This window comes from Miniopterus schreibersii, assembly GCF_964146895.1.
Source record: "Miniopterus schreibersii genome assembly, chromosome: 16".
Taxonomy (NCBI): Eukaryota; Metazoa; Chordata; class Mammalia; order Chiroptera; family Miniopteridae; genus Miniopterus; species Miniopterus schreibersii.
Window position 1 is genome coordinate 30499541 of NC_138116.1, and position 19268 is coordinate 30518808.

Below are 19268 nucleotides of genomic sequence, written 5' to 3' on the forward strand. Positions count from 1 at the left end.
AGCTTTGTTCATAATTTCGAAAACGTGGAAACAACCAAGATGTCCTTCAGTAGGTGAATGAGTAAACAAACTGTGGTACACCCAAACAATGGTGTATTATTCAGCACTAAAAGAAATGAGCTATCGAGCCATAAAAAGACGTGGAGGAACCTTAAGTACTTATTACCAAATGAAAGAGACCAATGTGAAAAGGTTACATGCTGTATGATTCCATCTATATGACATTCTGGAAAAGGCAAAACCATATGGAGATAGTAAAAAGATCAGTGGTTGGCAAGGTTAGGGGGAGGGAGGGGTGATAGGCAGAGCACAGAGGATTTTTAGGGCAGTGAAACTACTCTGTATGGTGCTATACTGGTGGAAACATGGCATTATACATTTGTCCAAACCCATAGAATGTACAAGAGTGAGCCCTAGTACAAACAGTGGACTTTGGGTGGTAGTGATGTATCGATGTAGGTTCATCAGTTGTAACAAGTGTACCTTCTGGTGGGGGTGGGGGTAATGGAGACTCTGCGTGTGTGGGAGCAGGGGGGTTAGGAAAAATCTCTGTACCTTCTGCCTCAGTTTTCCTGTGAACCTAAAATTGCCCTAAAAAAGCCTATTTTAAAGAATCAAGTGACAGGAATGATAGAGTAATAGGCTTTCTACAGAATGAATGTATGGGCTCATAAAGGCGTTAGAGGTAGTGAAGGTGGCCGACTGTGGGTGCTTATGCCCCTTTTTGCTTCCCTCTTTCATTAAACACATTTTGAAAGGGTTGTGTCTCCCTCCCCCCCAATTTGTATAGCTGTACCACCCTATATACAGCCTTTTTTTTTCTTTTGCCACCTTGATAAAAGTAGGACAGTTAGAATGGTAGGCACTTAATAATGCTTTGGCATGAATATCCTTGACAACTTTAAGATCAATCACATGGTACCCTTCATGTTCTTTCTGTCAAAAACCTTAACCTGTCTGTGCCTCACATTTGTAAAATGGGGGAAATGATCATACCTACCTCAAGCTTGCAGAACATGCCTGGCATGTAGAGCTGTTATCATTATTGCTATTGTTATTAACTGATACGTTCATGCTATTAAAACTCTTTATTCTGTCAATCAGATATTTTCCTTTATGCATATTCATTTTCAATGTATATGCCTTTAACCTTCCTTCTTCGTCTCCTCTGTAACTCAAGAACCTTCTCTAAGTTCAAACCATTTCATGAAAATTTGTACGAGCAGAGATGGCAGGTTTAGTTTCTTTGGTCTTTTTGAGAGTAGACTCCTGAGAGTAAAGTATTTTTCCCTTCATGTTACAGGTGGAATGCAGGATTATAACTATGTGTGGGCCAGCTGTTTTGAGATCACATTAGAACTGTCTTGTTGCAAGTACCCACCTGCTTCGCAGCTTCTACAGGAATGGGAGAACAATCGTGAGTCTTTGATCACGTTGATTGAAAAGGTAAAGCAGCTGACTGGAAGGTTTGGAAGGGAGGGATATGGAAATAATGGGCTAAATAAGGGGGAAAATCAGTTGTATATGAACAACAATCTAAACTAGATACCCTTTATCTGTTTTGATTATTTAAAGTTGTAGATTATCTTTAGAAACTGTTAAGTTAGCAATCTGTTACAACATATTTTAGTTGTGCCTCCTTGCCCTCTCCCCCAGCTCTTTTCCTCCTTAGCGTTTCCTTTGTCTTAGAACACTTTTGCAAACTGAAATAATTAACCAGGTTCTTACAATGTCATGTGATTTTTTTTTTTTTTAATGTTTTTATTTCAGAGAGAAGAAGGGAGAGGAAGAGGGAGAGAGAGAAACATCAGTGATGGGAGAGAATCATTGATCGGCTGCCTCCTGCATGCCCCCTACTGGGGATTGAGCCTGCAACCCAGGCATGTGCCCTGACCGGGAATCAAACTTTGATCTCCTGGTTCACGGGTCAATGCTCAACCGCTGTACCACGCTTGCTGCGCTCATGTGATCATATTTGCTAGAGAGCTTTTATCACTATAGGCTCCATGAACATAAGTTTAATTTTAAACATCAGGCAGGCTAATACACTAGTGTATATATCAGAAATGATTACTTATGCCTTGTTGAGAAAATTAGAAGTCTGGCTTTGAACAGAGAAAATTTCAAAAGCATATTACCAGTGTAGTTTTCAGGCACATATGATTTAAGTTTAAGGATTTAATATTTTTGTCTACAGTTTTTTTTAACTTGGAGGGATTGAAAACTATTTCTGGGAGATAGAGGAGTTAACTTATTTTTTTTAGGAATTCTATATCAACACAAAGAGGTTATGCTCTCTTACCTTCCAAATTGATTGTCTCTGAGCAGTCTGCTTTGATTCTTATTATTTCAGGTCCACATTGGAGTTGCAGGATTTGTTAAAGATTCAGTAACGGGATCTGGCTTAGAGAATGCAACCATCTCAGTGGCTGGTATTGATCATAATATTACAACAGGCAGATTTGGTGATTTCCATAGATTACTTGTTCCTGGAACTTATAACATTACAGCAGCTTTAACTGGGTAAGAATTTAAATTAGGATCATTAAATACCAAATCTTTGTTTATATGTAAGACAGAAATATAGTCTAGGAAATGTTATTTATTGTATCTGGCTTTTATTTTTCCTTGTTTTCTGATTTTTCTCCCCTTTTATAATGAGAAAATACTATCGTGGAGTCTTTTGTCATATAGTAGAATAGTACAGCTAAATAGGAAGCATAACTGAAAAACTGGGAAGAAAGACAGTTTTAAAAGCTTGGAAAGATGGTGATCTGTGGAGAGCACTGCTCGAAGGCTAACTGAATGCCAGAGTACAAGAAGCTCAGAGCTCTGGAAAAGGCATTTTGAGAGTTGTCTTTATCATGTGCTTTCTAATATATGAAATGAGTGGCAGTGGCTCCTTACCTCCCCTGGAAACCTTCCTGTACGATCACTTTGCTAAGGATGTAGTTGATAACCTTTCATTTAATTTTTAGCTTTCCTATTTGGAATAGTTGGAATGTCAGTTTATAAGGTACTGCAAAGAACTGGGTAATTTGCCCCTTCTTTGAGTATTGTAGCAGTGGTTACAGCGGATTAATGACCTCCATCCCTCATCATATTCTCTCCTTGGAATGTGAGCTTTTGGTAGTGTTCTAATCTGTGGTACCTGGGATGATGGCAAGAGAAATAGTTCTCTAAAGATGTAATTGGGGATTTTCTGTGAGATAATATTCTCAAAGTCTTGAATTTACACATTTATGTTTATGTAGTTGAGTTTTGATAGACCACCAAGTGCTAGAGTATGAAAAGTGTTGTGAGTATTGTGCTTTTATAATGTTAAAGCAGTGTGTGTTTTAATTTAACTCCAAGCCATCTACTTTTTCAAATATATATTTTTTCAGATATATGCCACTGACTATTAATAATATAATAGTGAAAGAAGGCCCAGCTACAAAGGTGAATTTTACCCTTCGATCAACTGCGGCTTCAGCAATCCCTGACACAACTGAGGTTGTAGCAACTGCTAGCACAGTTGCTCTACTTAATCTTTCTCCTGGAACACAGTCCTCCCACCAGCCAATTCAGCCAAAGGACTTTCGCCACCACCACTTCCCTGATATGGAAATCTTCTTGAGAAGGTTTGCCAATGAATATCCTAACATCACCCGGCTTTATTCATTGGGTAAATCAGTAGAGTCAAGAGAACTTTATGTAATGGAGATATCTGATAATCCAGGTGTCCATGAACCAGGTAATTGGTGTGGTCTTATACATAATTTTAGTAGTGCCTCTCAGATCTATGTAATACAGTATTGCTATGTTTCGTCTGAAAGGTCACATATAGTATATATAACTGAAACAAAGAAAATGTAACCAATCTTGCCAGAAAATAAAATTCATTTAATATGTATTAGGCACAGTATTTAACATATTGCATAGATCTGATTCTTTCTGCTAATAGTACTTTTATTTTCATAGCATATGGCTTATATACATGGTTTGAGCTTGCTCAGACATATATATTAGTAAGGAAGCTGCTTTATAACATGTTTTTTTCTTGCTGCTTTTATTGAAATATATCTTTTTTTAACAGCTACAATTTTTATTTATTTTTATTTTTAATTTTTATTTTTATATATCTTTATTGATTTCAGAGAGAGGAAGGGAAAGGGGGAGAGAGAGGTAGAAACATCAGTGATGAGAGAGACATTGATTGGCTGCCTCCTGCACGCCCCAGACTGGGGATCGAGCCTGCAACCTGGGCATGTGCCCTGACCAGGAAGCGAACCATAATCTCCTGGATCCTAGGTCAATGCTCAACCGCTGAGCCACACCTGACTGGGCAAAATATATCTTTTCTTAAATTTTTGGTTCAGTGTCTTTGCATACGTTGGGGGAAAAGTAGAGTTCATGATAAATGGAAAGAAAAAAGTCTTCTATGTAATTATTTTGTTTTCAGGTGAACCAGAATTTAAGTACATTGGAAACATGCATGGAAATGAAGTGGTTGGCAGAGAATTGCTGTTGAACCTCATCGAATACCTTTGTAAGAACTTTGGAACAGACCCTGAAGTTACAGATTTGGTTCGTAGCACTAGAATTCACCTTATGCCATCCATGAATCCTGATGGGTACGAAAAGGCCCAGGAAGGTAAAGAATAGCTGTTTATTAATGCTTCATCTTTATTATTATTATATGGTAAGAGAATTTGAATTGGTTGTTTCCCTTGAATTTCTTCCTATTTTATTCTTATAGCTTATAATTGGTTCCAGCTTTTATATTCTTGTAAGACCAGTTCCTTCAACAATAATGTGATCAAGTTTATTTAAATGGAGTTCTCTACTTTGGTAATTTCTCTTATCTACTAAAAATAATTAAGGTTTTTACAAATTGTTTCACTTTAACACTCATTATTGTTTAATTATTATATCAGGAACTTTTATCATAAGTAAAAACTCAAACCAAATATCTTTTGAAGCAGGTGACTCTGTTTTGAGTCCCATTTCTACTCATGCACATTTTAAATCTGTTGAGTTATCGACTTTCCATTCTTCTGCCTCCTCTGGGCTAGCCCATCTCTCCTGGGGCCCCGAGAGCAACTTGCTCACACAGGCCACCTTATGCAGAACACTGGGAGAGAGAGAACCCATCTTTCCCATTTCCCAGGCTGTGGTTCCTTCCAGGCAGTGACACCAGTGAGTAGAATATGTACCACAGTATGAATACGCAGCCACGTGATTTATTACTCTCCCTGACTGCCCACTGAATCAACTAATGAATCACTAGGTTAGCTCTTAGATATATATTATTCAGATTCCTTCCCTCAGGACCTCATCGTTTGTAGCTTCACAAATCCCTCTCACATTCCTCCCTTGAGACCTTACCAGAAGGTGGAACTACTTACTACTAGTAAGCCCTCCAGCATGTCTTCTTCATTCACTTGCAGTTATTTTCTCGTTATAAGAACAATAATAGGGCTCCCATAAAATGGAATAAACTTGAATTAAACCCTTTCTCCCCGATCAGGTTAAACTTCCAACTATATTCTTGGCTGACTTTACCTTTTTGTGATCACTTTAATGTGATCCACAGTTTTCTTCTTTTTAAATCGTCTGTTTCTTTATGCTGTTTTAGTCACCTGTATACCAGTACAGTAGAGTCCCCGTCGGATCAGTCATGCCCACTCAGTATCATGATCACGTCATTGTATGTGGACTGCTGATAGTTGAGCAGTACTTTAATATAATGTGTATAGTTGGATTCCACTCTCCCAAAGTATGAACAGAGGGCAGGAACGAAAAGAAAATGGTTTTACATCTCTGTTCAAAAGATTTGGAAGAGGTAGATTTTTAAAGTGTATAATATAAAAAAGATGTGAATTTTAATTATAGTGTGATAGATCATAGTGAAGCCTGATGTGTTCACACTTACCTTTGAGTTAAGATAGCTGAAGCAGTATGTGTTTGATCAAACTGTAAGTGAAACATGGCTTAAATTTTAATCCTTTATCATATAGGAGATTCAATAAGTGTAATCGGCAGAAACAACAGCAACAACTTTGACTTGAACCGAAATTTCCCAGACCAGTTTGTTCAGATCGCAGATCCTACCCAACCAGAAACTATTGCTGTAATGAGCTGGATGAAGGCCTATCCATTTGTACTATCAGCAAACCTGCATGGAGGTAATAGCAACTTGATACTCTACTAATTAATTCTCGTTGAGAGCATTTGAAAATCCTGGTGGAATTTTATCTATTTATAGTTTTAGGCTGTCTTAAAATGGGTATCCTGTTATTGCTTTTATGGCAGACAACAATGAAGTTCCCTTTTATTACTTTTTAAGCCAATTTCCTGGCTGCTTTGCCCCTCCCCTCCCCTCTCCTCCCCTTCCCTCCCCTCCCCTCCCCTCCCTTCCCCTCTCCTCCCCTCCCCTCTGGTACTGCACCCGCCTTGGGTTCTGCTTTCACACTCTCCTCACCTCCCCCGCCTTCTCTCTCTCTCTCTCTCTCTTTCTCTCTCACTTAGTTCTTCAAGTGTTTTATATTTATCCCTCACAAGTGTTTTATATTTATCTCTGCACTGGGAGTTTGGTAACATTCTTTTTGTCACCTATAAACGTAAACACTAGGAGAGCCAGATGTTTAGTCCTCTTTGTCCCTGACGTTTTAATAAGCTCGTCTGTGTAGGTTTAAATTGTGACGTGTGCTTATCTGTTACTTGCTGTGTATATTGAACTGCAGCACAGTGGCCTCATGCTCATGCAGTGTTCATGTAGCTCAGCAGGAGCTGATCAGTTGACGGGGATGAGAGGTGACGATGAAAAGTCACCACAGCGTCCAGCTAGGGTTGTGTGAACAGGGCCACAGTGTCAGCACCCGCAGAACTGAACCCATGTCCACACATAAACTTGTACGTGAATGTTCGTCGTAGCATTCAGATTTAAGAAGTAAATCGAGAGTCTCTAAAAATTGCCTTGAAAGCTTGCCAGTAGTAGGAAAAAATACTGCCACAGTTGGTAATCATGGGTGATTCTCAAAGACCCAACCGGTAATTGTGAAGTTACAGCCTGTTTGGCACAATAACTTTAAAAAATATTTTATGCCATATTTGATAGAAAATATTTTTTTCATTTTTAGCTTTTAAAAATAATCTCAGAATGCATCACATGTCATGTTGGCTAAATTTGAAAACTTAATTACTAGTTACATTCCAGCGAAAATAATTTTCAAATTTACACATGTGTTATCAAGACCTTAGCATGGTGGGAGATTCACCTTCAATCATGTAGACATGTTTCTTTCCATGACATGTTTTGTTTTCTCATCTTAAAATCTTGAAATGGGTTTTGGAATATTGCTCAAGAAATTTAAAAGAGGATTTCATTTTAGAAGGCTAGTGAAGGAATATAGAGAAAAGTAAGGTTCCTTTTTGTAAATTTTTAATTTTTTATTGAGGTGAAATTTATATAACAAAATTAACCATGTTAAAGTGAACAACTCAGTAATGTTTTTAGTGAACTCACAGTGTTGTGCAACTGCCATCTCTATCCAGTTCCGCAGCGTTTTTCTCTCCTTTCCCGTTAAGCAGTTGCTTCTACTCCCCCTTCACTCGAGCCCTGTTCTGTCTCTGTGGACTTGCCTATTTGGTTATTTCACAGAAATGGAATCATACAATATGTCACCTTTGTTGTCTGTCTTCTTTCATTTAGCATAATGTTTTCAAGGTTTGTTTACATTGTAGCATGTATTAGTACTTTATTCCTTTTTATGGCTGAATAATGTCCCATTGTATGCTTATACCACAATTTCTTTATTTATTTCTATGTCGGTGGATATATAGGCTGTTTCTACTTTTTTAGTATTATGAATAATACTGTTGTGGACATTGGCATACAGTATCTAGTTGAATTTCTGTTTTCAATTCTTTTGGGTAATTTTATGTTTAGCTTTTCAGGCACTGCGAAACTGTTTTCCACAGTAACTGAACTATTTTACATTTCAACTAGCAATGCATAAAAGTTTCAGTTACTCCACATCTTCACATTTTCACCAATACTTGTTGTTTTTCTTTCTTTTTTTTTTATTATAGCAATTCTAGTGGGTGAAAAGTAGTATCTCATTATGGTTTTTTAAAATTGGTTTTAGAGAGAGAGTGAAACATCGATTTGTTGTTCCACTTATTGATGCACTCATTGGTTGCTTCTTGTGTGTGCCCTGACTGCAGATGGAACCCGCTACCTTGGCATAACGGGATGACCCTCTAACCAGCTGAGCTACCCTGCCAGGGCCTCTCATTATGGCTTTGATTTTAATTTCCCTATTGACTAAATATGTTGAACATCTCCTCATATGCTTGTGGGACATTTGGATATCTTATTTGGAGACATAGCTGTTCAAGTCTTTTGCCTACTTTTAATTTTTTTTTGTCTTGTTGAGTTGTAATAGTTCTTTATATAGTCTGGATTCTATAACCTTGTCAGATTGCTGATTTGAAAATATTTTCTCCTGTTCCATAGGCTGTATTTTTACTTTCTAATAATGTCCTGTGATACACAAAAGTTCTTAATTATGATGAAGTCAAGTTTTGCTATTTTTCCTTTTGTTGCTCATCCTTTTTATGTCGATACTAATATTTTTTTAAAATAAACTGTTTTGTAGCATTATTTTAAGTCTTTTATAACCTCTTTTTTATCCATTTGAAAGACAGTATTGAGTAGGAGTTGACTTTTTTTTTGTTTGAATTTTTAAATGTGGGTCATAGGTCCACGGTGAAATTAAATTTTTTCAGAAATTTGTTTAAGGTGTTGAAGTACACTTGTTCTTGTTAGAATTATCTGGGGAAATAGAATGAGCATAGTTCTTCATACTTGCTTCTTAAAGAACATTTTAAAAAATATATAAATGTTTACTGGTATTTGATATCACAGAATTACCTCATCTGAGTTCAAGTTGAATATGTTCCTTCATTTCCGTTTTCATGAAGTGGCATGGTAAACTTAAAAAAAGGCAAAGGTGAATGGCTCAGTAGAGGCAGAATAAATGGACAGATGGACAAAGGAAAATAGTGTGACTAATAGGAAAATAAAGGATTCCATCCTGTGGTGGGGGAGTGGGCGTGGGTAGCTCAGGGCTCTTCTCTGAGAAGCACCCTGCTTTATGCCCTGTGGGGAGCATGAAGGGAATTGATACCCTTTACACATGTCTTAAAGCATCACTTTCTTTACTGTAGGTCATGAATAATCATAGGATATAATTCCAATTGACTGATTTTTCATGTGAGCATAAGATATTTTTAGCTTTTTTTTTCTGAGTATAGGTCAGAGCTGGCTCTACTCTCCATACATAGTCCAATTACCTCTCTGTTTTAGATTCCATATTGTCAAAATGAGATGGGAGGATTAATTGGACATCAAGGGCCCCCCCCGCTTTTTTTTACCCCGAGTTCAGCTCTTTATTGAACATGTCACAAAAGAGGTTTAGTCAAAAAGACTAAGACCCTTGTCATCATCAGACTCCTCAGATTCTTCTTTCTTTGCCTCTCCTTTCTTCCCCTCAGCAGGGCAGCAGCAGTGGAGGGGGCAGGGCCTCCTGCTCTTGCAGCACCAGCTGCTGGGGCAGGTCCACCAGCCCCTACATTGCAGATGAGGCTCCTGATGTTGACATTGGCCAGCGCCTTTGCAAACAAGCCTGGCCAGAAAGGTTCAACATTTACACTGGCTGCTTTAATGAGGACATTGATCTTATCCTTTGTCATTGTCACCTCATGGTCATGCAGGATGAGGGCTGAGGGTCCCAGTAGATGTAGGTGAGCTCTGCTAGAAGGAGGCCATGGTCTGGGTGAGTGCTGGGCTAGTGCCTGGCAGCCTGATGAAGTGAGGGCCTCAGGCCAGTGTGGCCTTGGCTTCCTCAGAAGAACCAAGCACCTTACTGGCAGCTGAGGAAAGGAGCCAAGGATTCCTTATTTTAAAATGTCATGGCCTTATAAATGTCTGAATTTTACTGAGAAAATATCAAATTTTGCTCAATTTTTCTAATCCTAAGTATTATAAAAGTAAAATTGTTTAAATTAAGCCTGTATACTTCTGGTTTCTGCTTTGACATGTAAATTATACCTACAAGTTCCCAAGACCTTTCCAGTTAAGACAACCTTTAATAGCTACTTACTATTTTACTTATCTACTTTGATTTTCTGTTGAGGAAATTTGCCTTGGAAAATTGTTTTTGTTTCCTGTCTCTAGCAGTATTGTGAAAAGTTTATGTTAATGATTCATCTTGAAACAGATAACATGATACCTTTTCCTCTCTCTTCTTGTAGGTTCTCTGGTGGTTAACTACCCTTTTGATGATGATGAACAAGGGATTGCCACGTACAGTAAATCACCAGATGATGCTGTGTTTCAACAGATAGCACTTTCTTATTCCAAGGTAGGCTTGTGCTTAGACATAACATGCTGTATAACTAACTTTGTCATTTAAAAATTAATGTGAGAGCAAAATATCTATTGGCTGCCTCCTGCATGCCCCCCACCAGGAATTGAGCCCACAACCAGGGCATGGGCCCTGACTGGGAATCAAACCATGACCTCCTGGTTCATGGACCTACATCCACTGAGCCACACTGGCTGGGTGGCTTTGGTCCATTTTTACCATTATTATCAGAATAAACTTCCTAGTGCCATGAATATATCACCCTTTCTTCAGATATCTTCGTTGGCTTCTTATTGCTCTGAGAATAAAGTCGAAATGTTAGTACTGCCTAGAACTATGGTGTCCAGAATGGGATTTATACTAGATCATCTAGTAAAATGTAGAAGGGTATAGTAGAAAATCTATTATTTTAAAATTTATTCTTAAAAATTTTTTTATTTTTATGCAGGTTTATAATATATATATATTAGTACAGTAATATATAAATAATTTATAATTAGATTGATATATAGACATTGATGGAAATGGAGATAGACACACAGAAGATGTATGCAAGTCTTTAGTGGAAAAACCAGGAAGCAAGAGAGCATCACAGTAATCTAAAATAATTTTTTTTTGATAAGAAAGCATTGGGATCATAAGCCTGTAATTGGTATGTTAAACTTATGGGAGTTGTTTATATGTTTTTAAAGTTAAATGGTTAATTCTCAGTGGTGGAAAATGGGAAATTGTTATTTTTCCCCTATGCTTTTTTCTAGTTTTCTGTTTCCAAAAGAGAAAAATGAAGTGTTGACTATCTTTTAAGGCTTATTTTCTTCAGAGAACTTCCCCTGCCACTCTAGTCAGAAGTAATCTTTCTCTTTTCTAGATTTCGGTAGCATATATTTGTGCCTCCATGGCAGTTTTGTTGTTTACTCTTCATTGCGCAAGGTGTTATTGCACATGTATGATGCTACACACTGTGCTAGATACTGAGCACACCAAGACAACTGTTTTGAGGAGTAGTGTATTTTCTTTAGGGGAAAAAGGGTGCAACCAGTTGTAACAGGATAAGATAATTATACAGAGTGGAGTCAAAGCATAGAGGGGCTGTCTTAGCCCCCCTCAAGACTTTGCATAGAGGGGCCACCTTAGCCCCCCTCAAGTCAGAGAAAGCTGCCTACTACATGTTGTATGTGAATTCTCTTTTCTGGACTTTAAGGTTCTTGAAAGTATGAAATGAAAATATGAATATGAAGTCTTTTTTTAGAGGAGTTGTGTTGGTTTACGTACTTTAATTGTGAGTGAGAAATAAAATCCAATTTTTTTACAGAGCACATTTAATTTTGATTCAGTAAATAGACAATAAAATTGTACATCAAAAATCAAAATGGCATAGAAAGCTATGCATTGAAAAGCCTCATTGCTTCCTATGGCTCCATGCATCTCATTTTCACCCCCACATACACCCTATTAGTAACTACTTTTTTTTTCATTATTTTCCTGTGTTTTTGATACATATACAAATACAAATAAAGATTCTATTTTCCCCCCTCAGGAAAATTCCCAGATGTTTCAAGGTAGACCTTGCAAGAATATATACCCTAATGAATACTTTCCTCATGGAATAACAAATGGAGCTAATTGGTATAATGTCCCAGGTAAACATTCTTTTATATTAAGGTCATATAATTTGATGGATTTTCTGTTCCCCTGGATGGTACTGCTTTGTTACTAATTTTTTAATTTGGGGGAAAGAATCATTCCTTTAAAGATATTGTTTAAATAGTTTACAACATTCAAATAACCTTTTCAACTGTTTTTACATTTGGTGCACATTGAATAAAAATAATGTTCTAAAACTTGATAAAAGTATTTTTTTATCTGGCTATTTTAGTTCTGGCTATACAAAGAACCTTAGACGAGGGTAAGCTGTGCTTGAATTCTTAAACATGAAAGTACGAGTGTTTTACCTGTACCACAAGCATCAAACAGCTCTCAAATGAACACATTACTGCTTTTCAGCCGATGCTGAGGAAAAATGAATTTGGTTTTTCCCTGGGAATGTTGCTTACCTTTTGGGATCTGAGCTGGTTAGAATTTCTTCAGTGAATGATTTTAATTTTTTATCCTTTAGGTGGTATGCAGGACTGGAACTATTTACAAACAAATTGCTTAGAAGTGACTATTGAACTAGGTTGTGTGAAATACCCGTTTGAGAAGGATCTGCCAAAATTTTGGGAACAGAACCGAAGATCTCTAATCCAGTTTATGAAACAGGTGAGTACTCAGGAGCGAAGTATGAAATCTCTCCCAAGAACAAGGAGGTACATGTGGTTTTCATGCCGTGATTTTAAAATATACCCTTTTGAATTCCAGTTTGGCCTGACCTTGTTTTAGTACATTTATCTAGAAAATTCGTGGATGGAAATTAGTTTAATTTGTGTGCATGGGGGTTGAAAATGATTAAACAGTGTAGTGATGTTTTGCTCTTAATGGTCAGTGGTCACTTTTTACCCTGTCTTTATAAAAGGCTAACTTTAATTGGATACGCACATAAGCATTTGTCAAGTGATAGAAAGATGGGTTATGGGGTTAATATTTTTATTTATTTATTATTTATTTATTTATTTATTTATTTTAATATTTATTGATTGATTTCAGACAGAGGAAGGGAGAGGGAGAGAGAGATAGAAACATCAATGATGAGAGAGTCATTGATCGGCTGCCTCCTGCATGCCCCTGACTAGGGATCGAGCCCGCAACCCGGGCATGCGCCCTGACCAGGAATCGAACCCTGATCGCCTGGATCCTAGGTCGACACTCAACCTCTGAGCCATGCCCGGCCAGGCAATATTTTTTTTTCCCCCCAGTGGTTTAATGTGAAATGATTTATTTCCTTTTGTTTGGATATTCATGGTGGCCAATAGGTAAAGGCTATAAGAAATATGCTAATAATGGTTAATTATTAGGAAAATCGAACTAATGCTTTTATGTCAGTACTTTTCTGCTTTATTCTTTTTGCTGAGTGGAATGGCATAAAGGCTCTGTGTTTGCATACTAATTTTTAAGAACATCTTATTCTAAAAAATTTTAAATATACAGATGTTATAAGACAAATACAATAAACACTATTATTCCTTCACCTAGATTTAACAATTTTTAACATTTTGCTATATTTGCTTTATTTAATATAAATTATACACACACACATTTTTGCTGTACTATTTCAGTGTAAATTACAGCTGTTATGATATTTTACACCTAAATATTTCATAATGCATCTTCTGAAAGTAAGGATATTCTCCTATATGCCATCCCCAAGTACCATTATCTCACCTAAGATAATTAACAGTAATTCCCTGCTATTACCTAGTACCTAGTCTATATTTAAATTTCTCCTTCTTGTCCCCCAAACACTTTCTTATAGCTATATATTAGAACCAGAATCAAGTCAAGTTTCATGCATTACATTTGATTATTACATCTTTTACTCTCTTTAATCTAGAATAATCCTTCTATTTTTTCAAATGACATTTTTCTTTTAAAGAAGCCAGGCCAGTTTCTTGTAGAATGTCTGTATTCTGAAATTGTCAGATGTGCTGAAGTTTAAACTGTATTTTGTAATCCTTGTGATAAAGACAAATCTAGCCTATGAAAAATTGGCCTTTCAGAAACTAAAATATTTTGTTCAACGGGCATTTACATTAAGCTTTACTTTGAACTCCTAAATTCCTTTTTGTTCCACATGTTTACATTATCAACAATCTGTTATTTTGGATATGAGCTCTCAAAATAATAACAATAGATAATGATTTTGGGGTCCTTGTACTTCTATCCAGGTTCACCAGGGTGTCAAAGGATTTGTCCTAGATGCCACAGATGGCAGGGGTATATTTAATGCCACCATTAGTGTTGCTGAAATCAATCACCCAGTGACTACTTACAAAACTGGAGATTACTGGCGTCTCTTGGTTCCAGGAACTTACAAAATCACAGCATCTGCTCAAGGGTGAGTAACTGAATACTTTGAAATTGAGCGCTTGGGAACAAGACAAACATAGTTCCATTCTGCAAGATTATTGCAGGAAAGCCCTAAAGAGGTTAAGCAACCTTGAGTTTAACACTGGGAAGTTTAGAGCTGGTTACACATTTGACTCTCCTCTGTTTGCAAAGTGAGTATACAAACTATCAGATGTAAGAAATCTGTGAAATTATGCACCTTGAACAGTGGCCTCATCAGCCCTCCCCCTCTCAGATCAGCTGCCCCGTCCAGATGTAAAGCCATATAGTAAGTGATTTCCTTCACTATTGGTAACTATTCTGGGAAGTACCTGTTCGTTGGGGGAAAAAGACTCCTGTTCTGCTGCATACTTTAATCATGTAGTCCAATAAATACTATTTCATAGGCAAAAATTTATTATTGTACATTTAATGCCTTATTGCTTCAGTGAAATTTTATTTCTTATTGCATATTCTCTAAGAAAGGCCATTTTAATCTTTTTTTACAGGTTTTCTTTCCACAAAGATATATTTACTTAAAAAGAGAAAATGAACTTATGACTTTTATTTTCTTGGAAGAAAATTAATTTTTTTTATTTCCCCCTCCTTTACAAACAGAATTGGAACCACCTGACTGTTCAATCTGAAGCTTAACATTTTTACCCTCATAGTTTTCTTTTTTATATTTTGATAAGAGTAGATATTACCACAGGATATTTTTCCCTCCCCCAGTAGCTGTCTTATTTCTAAAGAGTTAGTCTGAACACCTGTTGAAGTAAGGGTAAGTATATGAAAACATTTATATTATCATCACCTTTTTTAAAAAAATGACTTTCAAATATCTAGTAGTCCATAAGTTGATGGGTTAGAACTTCTCACTAATGAGTAAGAGGTCTTTTCTATTTTTCTTCCTTTTTGGCATAGCATTGGAAAAACTAAAGCAGCCAGGTATTTGAAAAATAGGGTGAGAATCATGTGTTTGGTAGACAATGTGCTAAGTTAGTACCTCAAACTTTTTCAACCATATGTACTGATGACGGACTAAAGTGAAATTCCAATTCTAGGAGACATGGGGTATCCAGTGCAAGTGCAAACTTGCTTTTGAAGTCATATATTTAAACTTAAGAACTCATTTATATTTTATAGTCTACCCATGCCTGTTCTTTGTTTAATGTTTGAAATAAATATTAAATTATCACAGAGTTAAAAATTTGACTCTTTTAGGAAGATGTGCCACGTTTATCTCAAGGATTCACATGTCATCTGCACCTCTATTTCCCCAGGGCTGGTGCACTCCAGCTGCAGAAATGGGGCTCTGACCTATCTCCTTTATCACAGGTATAATCCACTTACCAAGAATGTGACAGTGAAGAGTGAAGGTGCTGTTCAGGTCAACTTCACACTCGTTCGATCTTCAACAAACATTGAATCAAAGAAAGGAAAGGGAGCTAGCACCAACACTGACGATTCCAGTGACCCAACTACCAAAGAGTTTGAAACTTTAATTAAAGACCTTTCAGCTGAGAATGGTTTGGAAGGCCTCATGTTACGCTCGTCCTCAAACCTGGCTCTTTATCGATATCATTCATACAAAGACTTATCAGAGTTTTTGAGAGGACTTGTGATGAACTATCCACATATTACAAATCTTACCAAGTAAGTATCACCTTCTTACTGCCTACCTTTTTCTTTCTTTCTTTTTTTTCCAAAAAAAGAATTTACATTCAGCATAAGCTATGTTGAATGGTTCTTGTAATTTATTTGGGAGCTTAATGTATAGAGAGTCAGAGTTCACTTATTTTGAAACATATTTGCTTTCTAACAGTGAATCTTGGAAACTTTTATGAGGAACTTTGGAGAATTACTTGCTAGATTAGCAATGCATGTCTTGTGCCTCCAGGAAATGTAAAATTGCTCTTTTTAATGATTGCTTTGACTGATTTAAAACCCCTTTTCACTTCTTAGCTGCAGATTCATGTTCTAACTACTTATTACTTAGTTTGTTTTATTTTGCTGGGGCAAGGGGCAAATTTGGAACTATGAGGGATCATCTTTTTTTCCAGTTAGAAAATGAAGCCTGGTTACTGTCATTTTCTGTACTCTAGTCCAGTGATTTTCAACCAGTGTGTCACGAGAATTTTTAAAACATGCAGTACCCGACTATTTATTCAGGGCACTGACTTCTAATCCCTTAGACTGTCAAAGAAAAAAATAATAATAGTAACAGCCAACACAATAATAGCCATCTGGTATGAATGAATCAAAATTATACCTATTTTTGTCAGATTGGCAAAAAATAAAATATATTTTCGGTGTGCTGCAGAATTTATTAGTTAATTCATGTGGACAATGAGAGGAAGGCTGAAAATCAATGCTCTAATCTATTCACAGTTGAACATATGCTATCCCCTGAGGCCTTAGGGACACATGTGAATGACGATCTCGGGAAAATATGCGGTACTGCCTTATGTAGAACTGGTGGCTGAGACAGCCTTTACCTTCACTTTCTGGACTTTATCTCCCTTTCACTGTTTCATTAAAATCCTCTTTAGGTCTTGTTACAGTTACTCTAAAATTATTTCCTTGATTTGTTGATTTCTGTTGTTTGCCTGTTGAGGGTCTTTACATGCTGCTTGCATTTATAGTTCCCGGCTATAGACCTAATGAATATTGTCTAGCTTGTGACTTCTTCGCTTTCTTTTTCTTCATTGGTCCTTTTCATTTTACCAGCAAATTTAGTTCCTCAGATTCTGGTTGATAATCTTCATGGATGCAAGGAGTGATATTTACTTTGGCAACATCAATTATCTCTCTTTCTCAACTGATTCTTGAATATTACTATACTACCCTGTTTAGGTTTTTAAAAAAATATTTTTTGAATTTTAGAGAGAGAGAGAGGAAGGCAGAGGGAGAAAGAAAAACATCAATGTGAGAGCTGAACATTGATCGGCTGCCTCCTGCACGTCCCCAACCAGGGATCAAGCCTGAAACCTGGGCTGCGCCCCAACCGGGAATCAAACCAGCAACCTTTTGGTGCCCGGGATGATGCCCAGCCATCTGAGCCACACCAGCTAGGGCCTAGTTTAGGTTTTAATATTGTCTGTCTTAGTATCATATAGAGATTGTAGACTTTCTTATTTTTAAAATATAAAATAGGAAATTATTTTGCTATCCATTTACTTAGTTCATTCAAGTTTTTTTTACCTTCCAATTCAAGATAACTTTTTAGTTAAATATTTCCCCCAAAATATACAATACCTGCCAATGGTGGGCCACAAGATAGTTTTAGGTGGCCCACCAAACGATGCTAGGTATCATTGAATAGCATTGTCAGAAAGCAATAATTTTTCTATTTTATTAATACTTCTTAATTTAATGTGAATATATTTTTTTCTATCTCTTATAAGTCTCCCTTTATATCAAAGAAAGCAGGCCATAAAATCAGAGCTCTTGGGCAAGCAGAGCATTTTAAATCATTTTTAATGTGATACTGGTATTGCCTTTTTAGTAAAGTATAAAGTGTCTAAATTTAGATTTAAAAAGTAAGATTTTCTGTATTTGTCAATATTTATATTTTTGCACAATAAAAATTTAAGTGAGTTAATGTAAAAGACATGTTAACTAAATATTAGTGTGGATTGTAGAGGATAGAGATATTGTGAAAATGGTATGGGAATGACTGAATTTGGAGGATTGCCAAACTAAATCATAATCTTTGTCACTTCTCTTTGGTCAATGAAAACTAATTTTCTTAAGGTCTTCTGGCACAATGATTTATTCTTTAAAGACTTTTCATGTTTTATTTTCATTTCTTGTTTTAAAAAATTTTATGTCAGCATTAACATTATGTAATGCTTGATTACTTGATGAATTTTTGTTTCTGATTTTTGAAAGTCTGGGACACAGTGCTGAATATCGTCAAATTTGGTCCCTTGAAATATCCAATAAGCCCAACGTATCTGAGCCTGAAGAACCAAAGATTCGCTTTGTTGCTGGTATCCATGGAAATGCTCCAGTTGGAACTGAACTGCTTTTGGCTCTGGCAGAATTTCTCTGCCTAAACTACAAAAGGAACCCAGCTGTTACCCAAGTAAGAGGATAGCCTGTTTTGACATGTTTTAAAAGGGAAAAGCTCAGTGATAAACACTGATATCAAGGCACCATTTTGAAAATTTAATTTGTTAGATTTTACACAGAGGCACTTTTAGTGCATTATAAACTTTACTCTTTAAAAACAGACCATCTTTTATATACTCATTGTTAATAGTGTCTATTATATGTCTTTGGATACAAAATATTAAAGATGGTCATTCAGTTCTCTACTCGCTTATTTGTCAACCTGTCCTTCCAGTCTTACAGTCTCGTACATTCTAACTTGTGGGACGTCCATTCCTAATTACTTATAACCAGGATACTATAGTGAAAAATGAGGAAAAGACAGTTTTCCCTTTTCTTTTCATTTAATAAATTCAGAATTGTTGGACATCTTGGCTGACTAGAGATTTTAGAAAAAGCAATATGATATCGTCCACTTTAACCATCCATGACTACAAAAAAGAACTTTGATTCATAGGCTTGGTCGTGTATGATTAAGCAACCTACTTCTGTGCTGTCCTGGAGAATGGAAGGAAAGAGTGCCTCCGACTAGAACACTCACTCATTGGCACTATCATATAGAATTTAGGAAAGAAGAAAGGAACTAGTATTTGTCTAATACCTACTGTCTGCCAGGTTCTATATCAAGTACTTTACATCCATCATAATTTAATCATCAACCCTGTAATTATGTTATCTCCATTTCTTACATGCAAAAACTGAGACACAGATGTTTGATAACTTACAGGAGGTCACACAGCCAGTAAGTGGTAAAAC

The 19268-nt window shown here is 36.5% G+C and overlaps 1 protein-coding gene across 1 annotated transcript in view; it reads left to right on the forward strand.

Moving 5' to 3' along the window:
- Positions 1 to 19268, forward strand: part of CPD (carboxypeptidase D) — a 57900-nt gene that overhangs the window by 26078 nt on the left and 12554 nt on the right. The window contains exons 3-13 of the mRNA XM_081116230.1: positions 1304 to 1446; positions 2354 to 2523; positions 3387 to 3736; positions 4445 to 4636; positions 6003 to 6170; positions 10303 to 10412; positions 11953 to 12055; positions 12532 to 12674; positions 14237 to 14406; positions 15735 to 16052; positions 18291 to 18486. Coding sequence (XP_080972356.1) covers positions 1304 to 1446; positions 2354 to 2523; positions 3387 to 3736; positions 4445 to 4636; positions 6003 to 6170; positions 10303 to 10412; positions 11953 to 12055; positions 12532 to 12674; positions 14237 to 14406; positions 15735 to 16052; positions 18291 to 18486 — 2063 coding nt within the window. The remainder of the gene's footprint in view (positions 1 to 1303; positions 1447 to 2353; positions 2524 to 3386; positions 3737 to 4444; positions 4637 to 6002; positions 6171 to 10302; positions 10413 to 11952; positions 12056 to 12531; positions 12675 to 14236; positions 14407 to 15734; positions 16053 to 18290; positions 18487 to 19268) is intronic.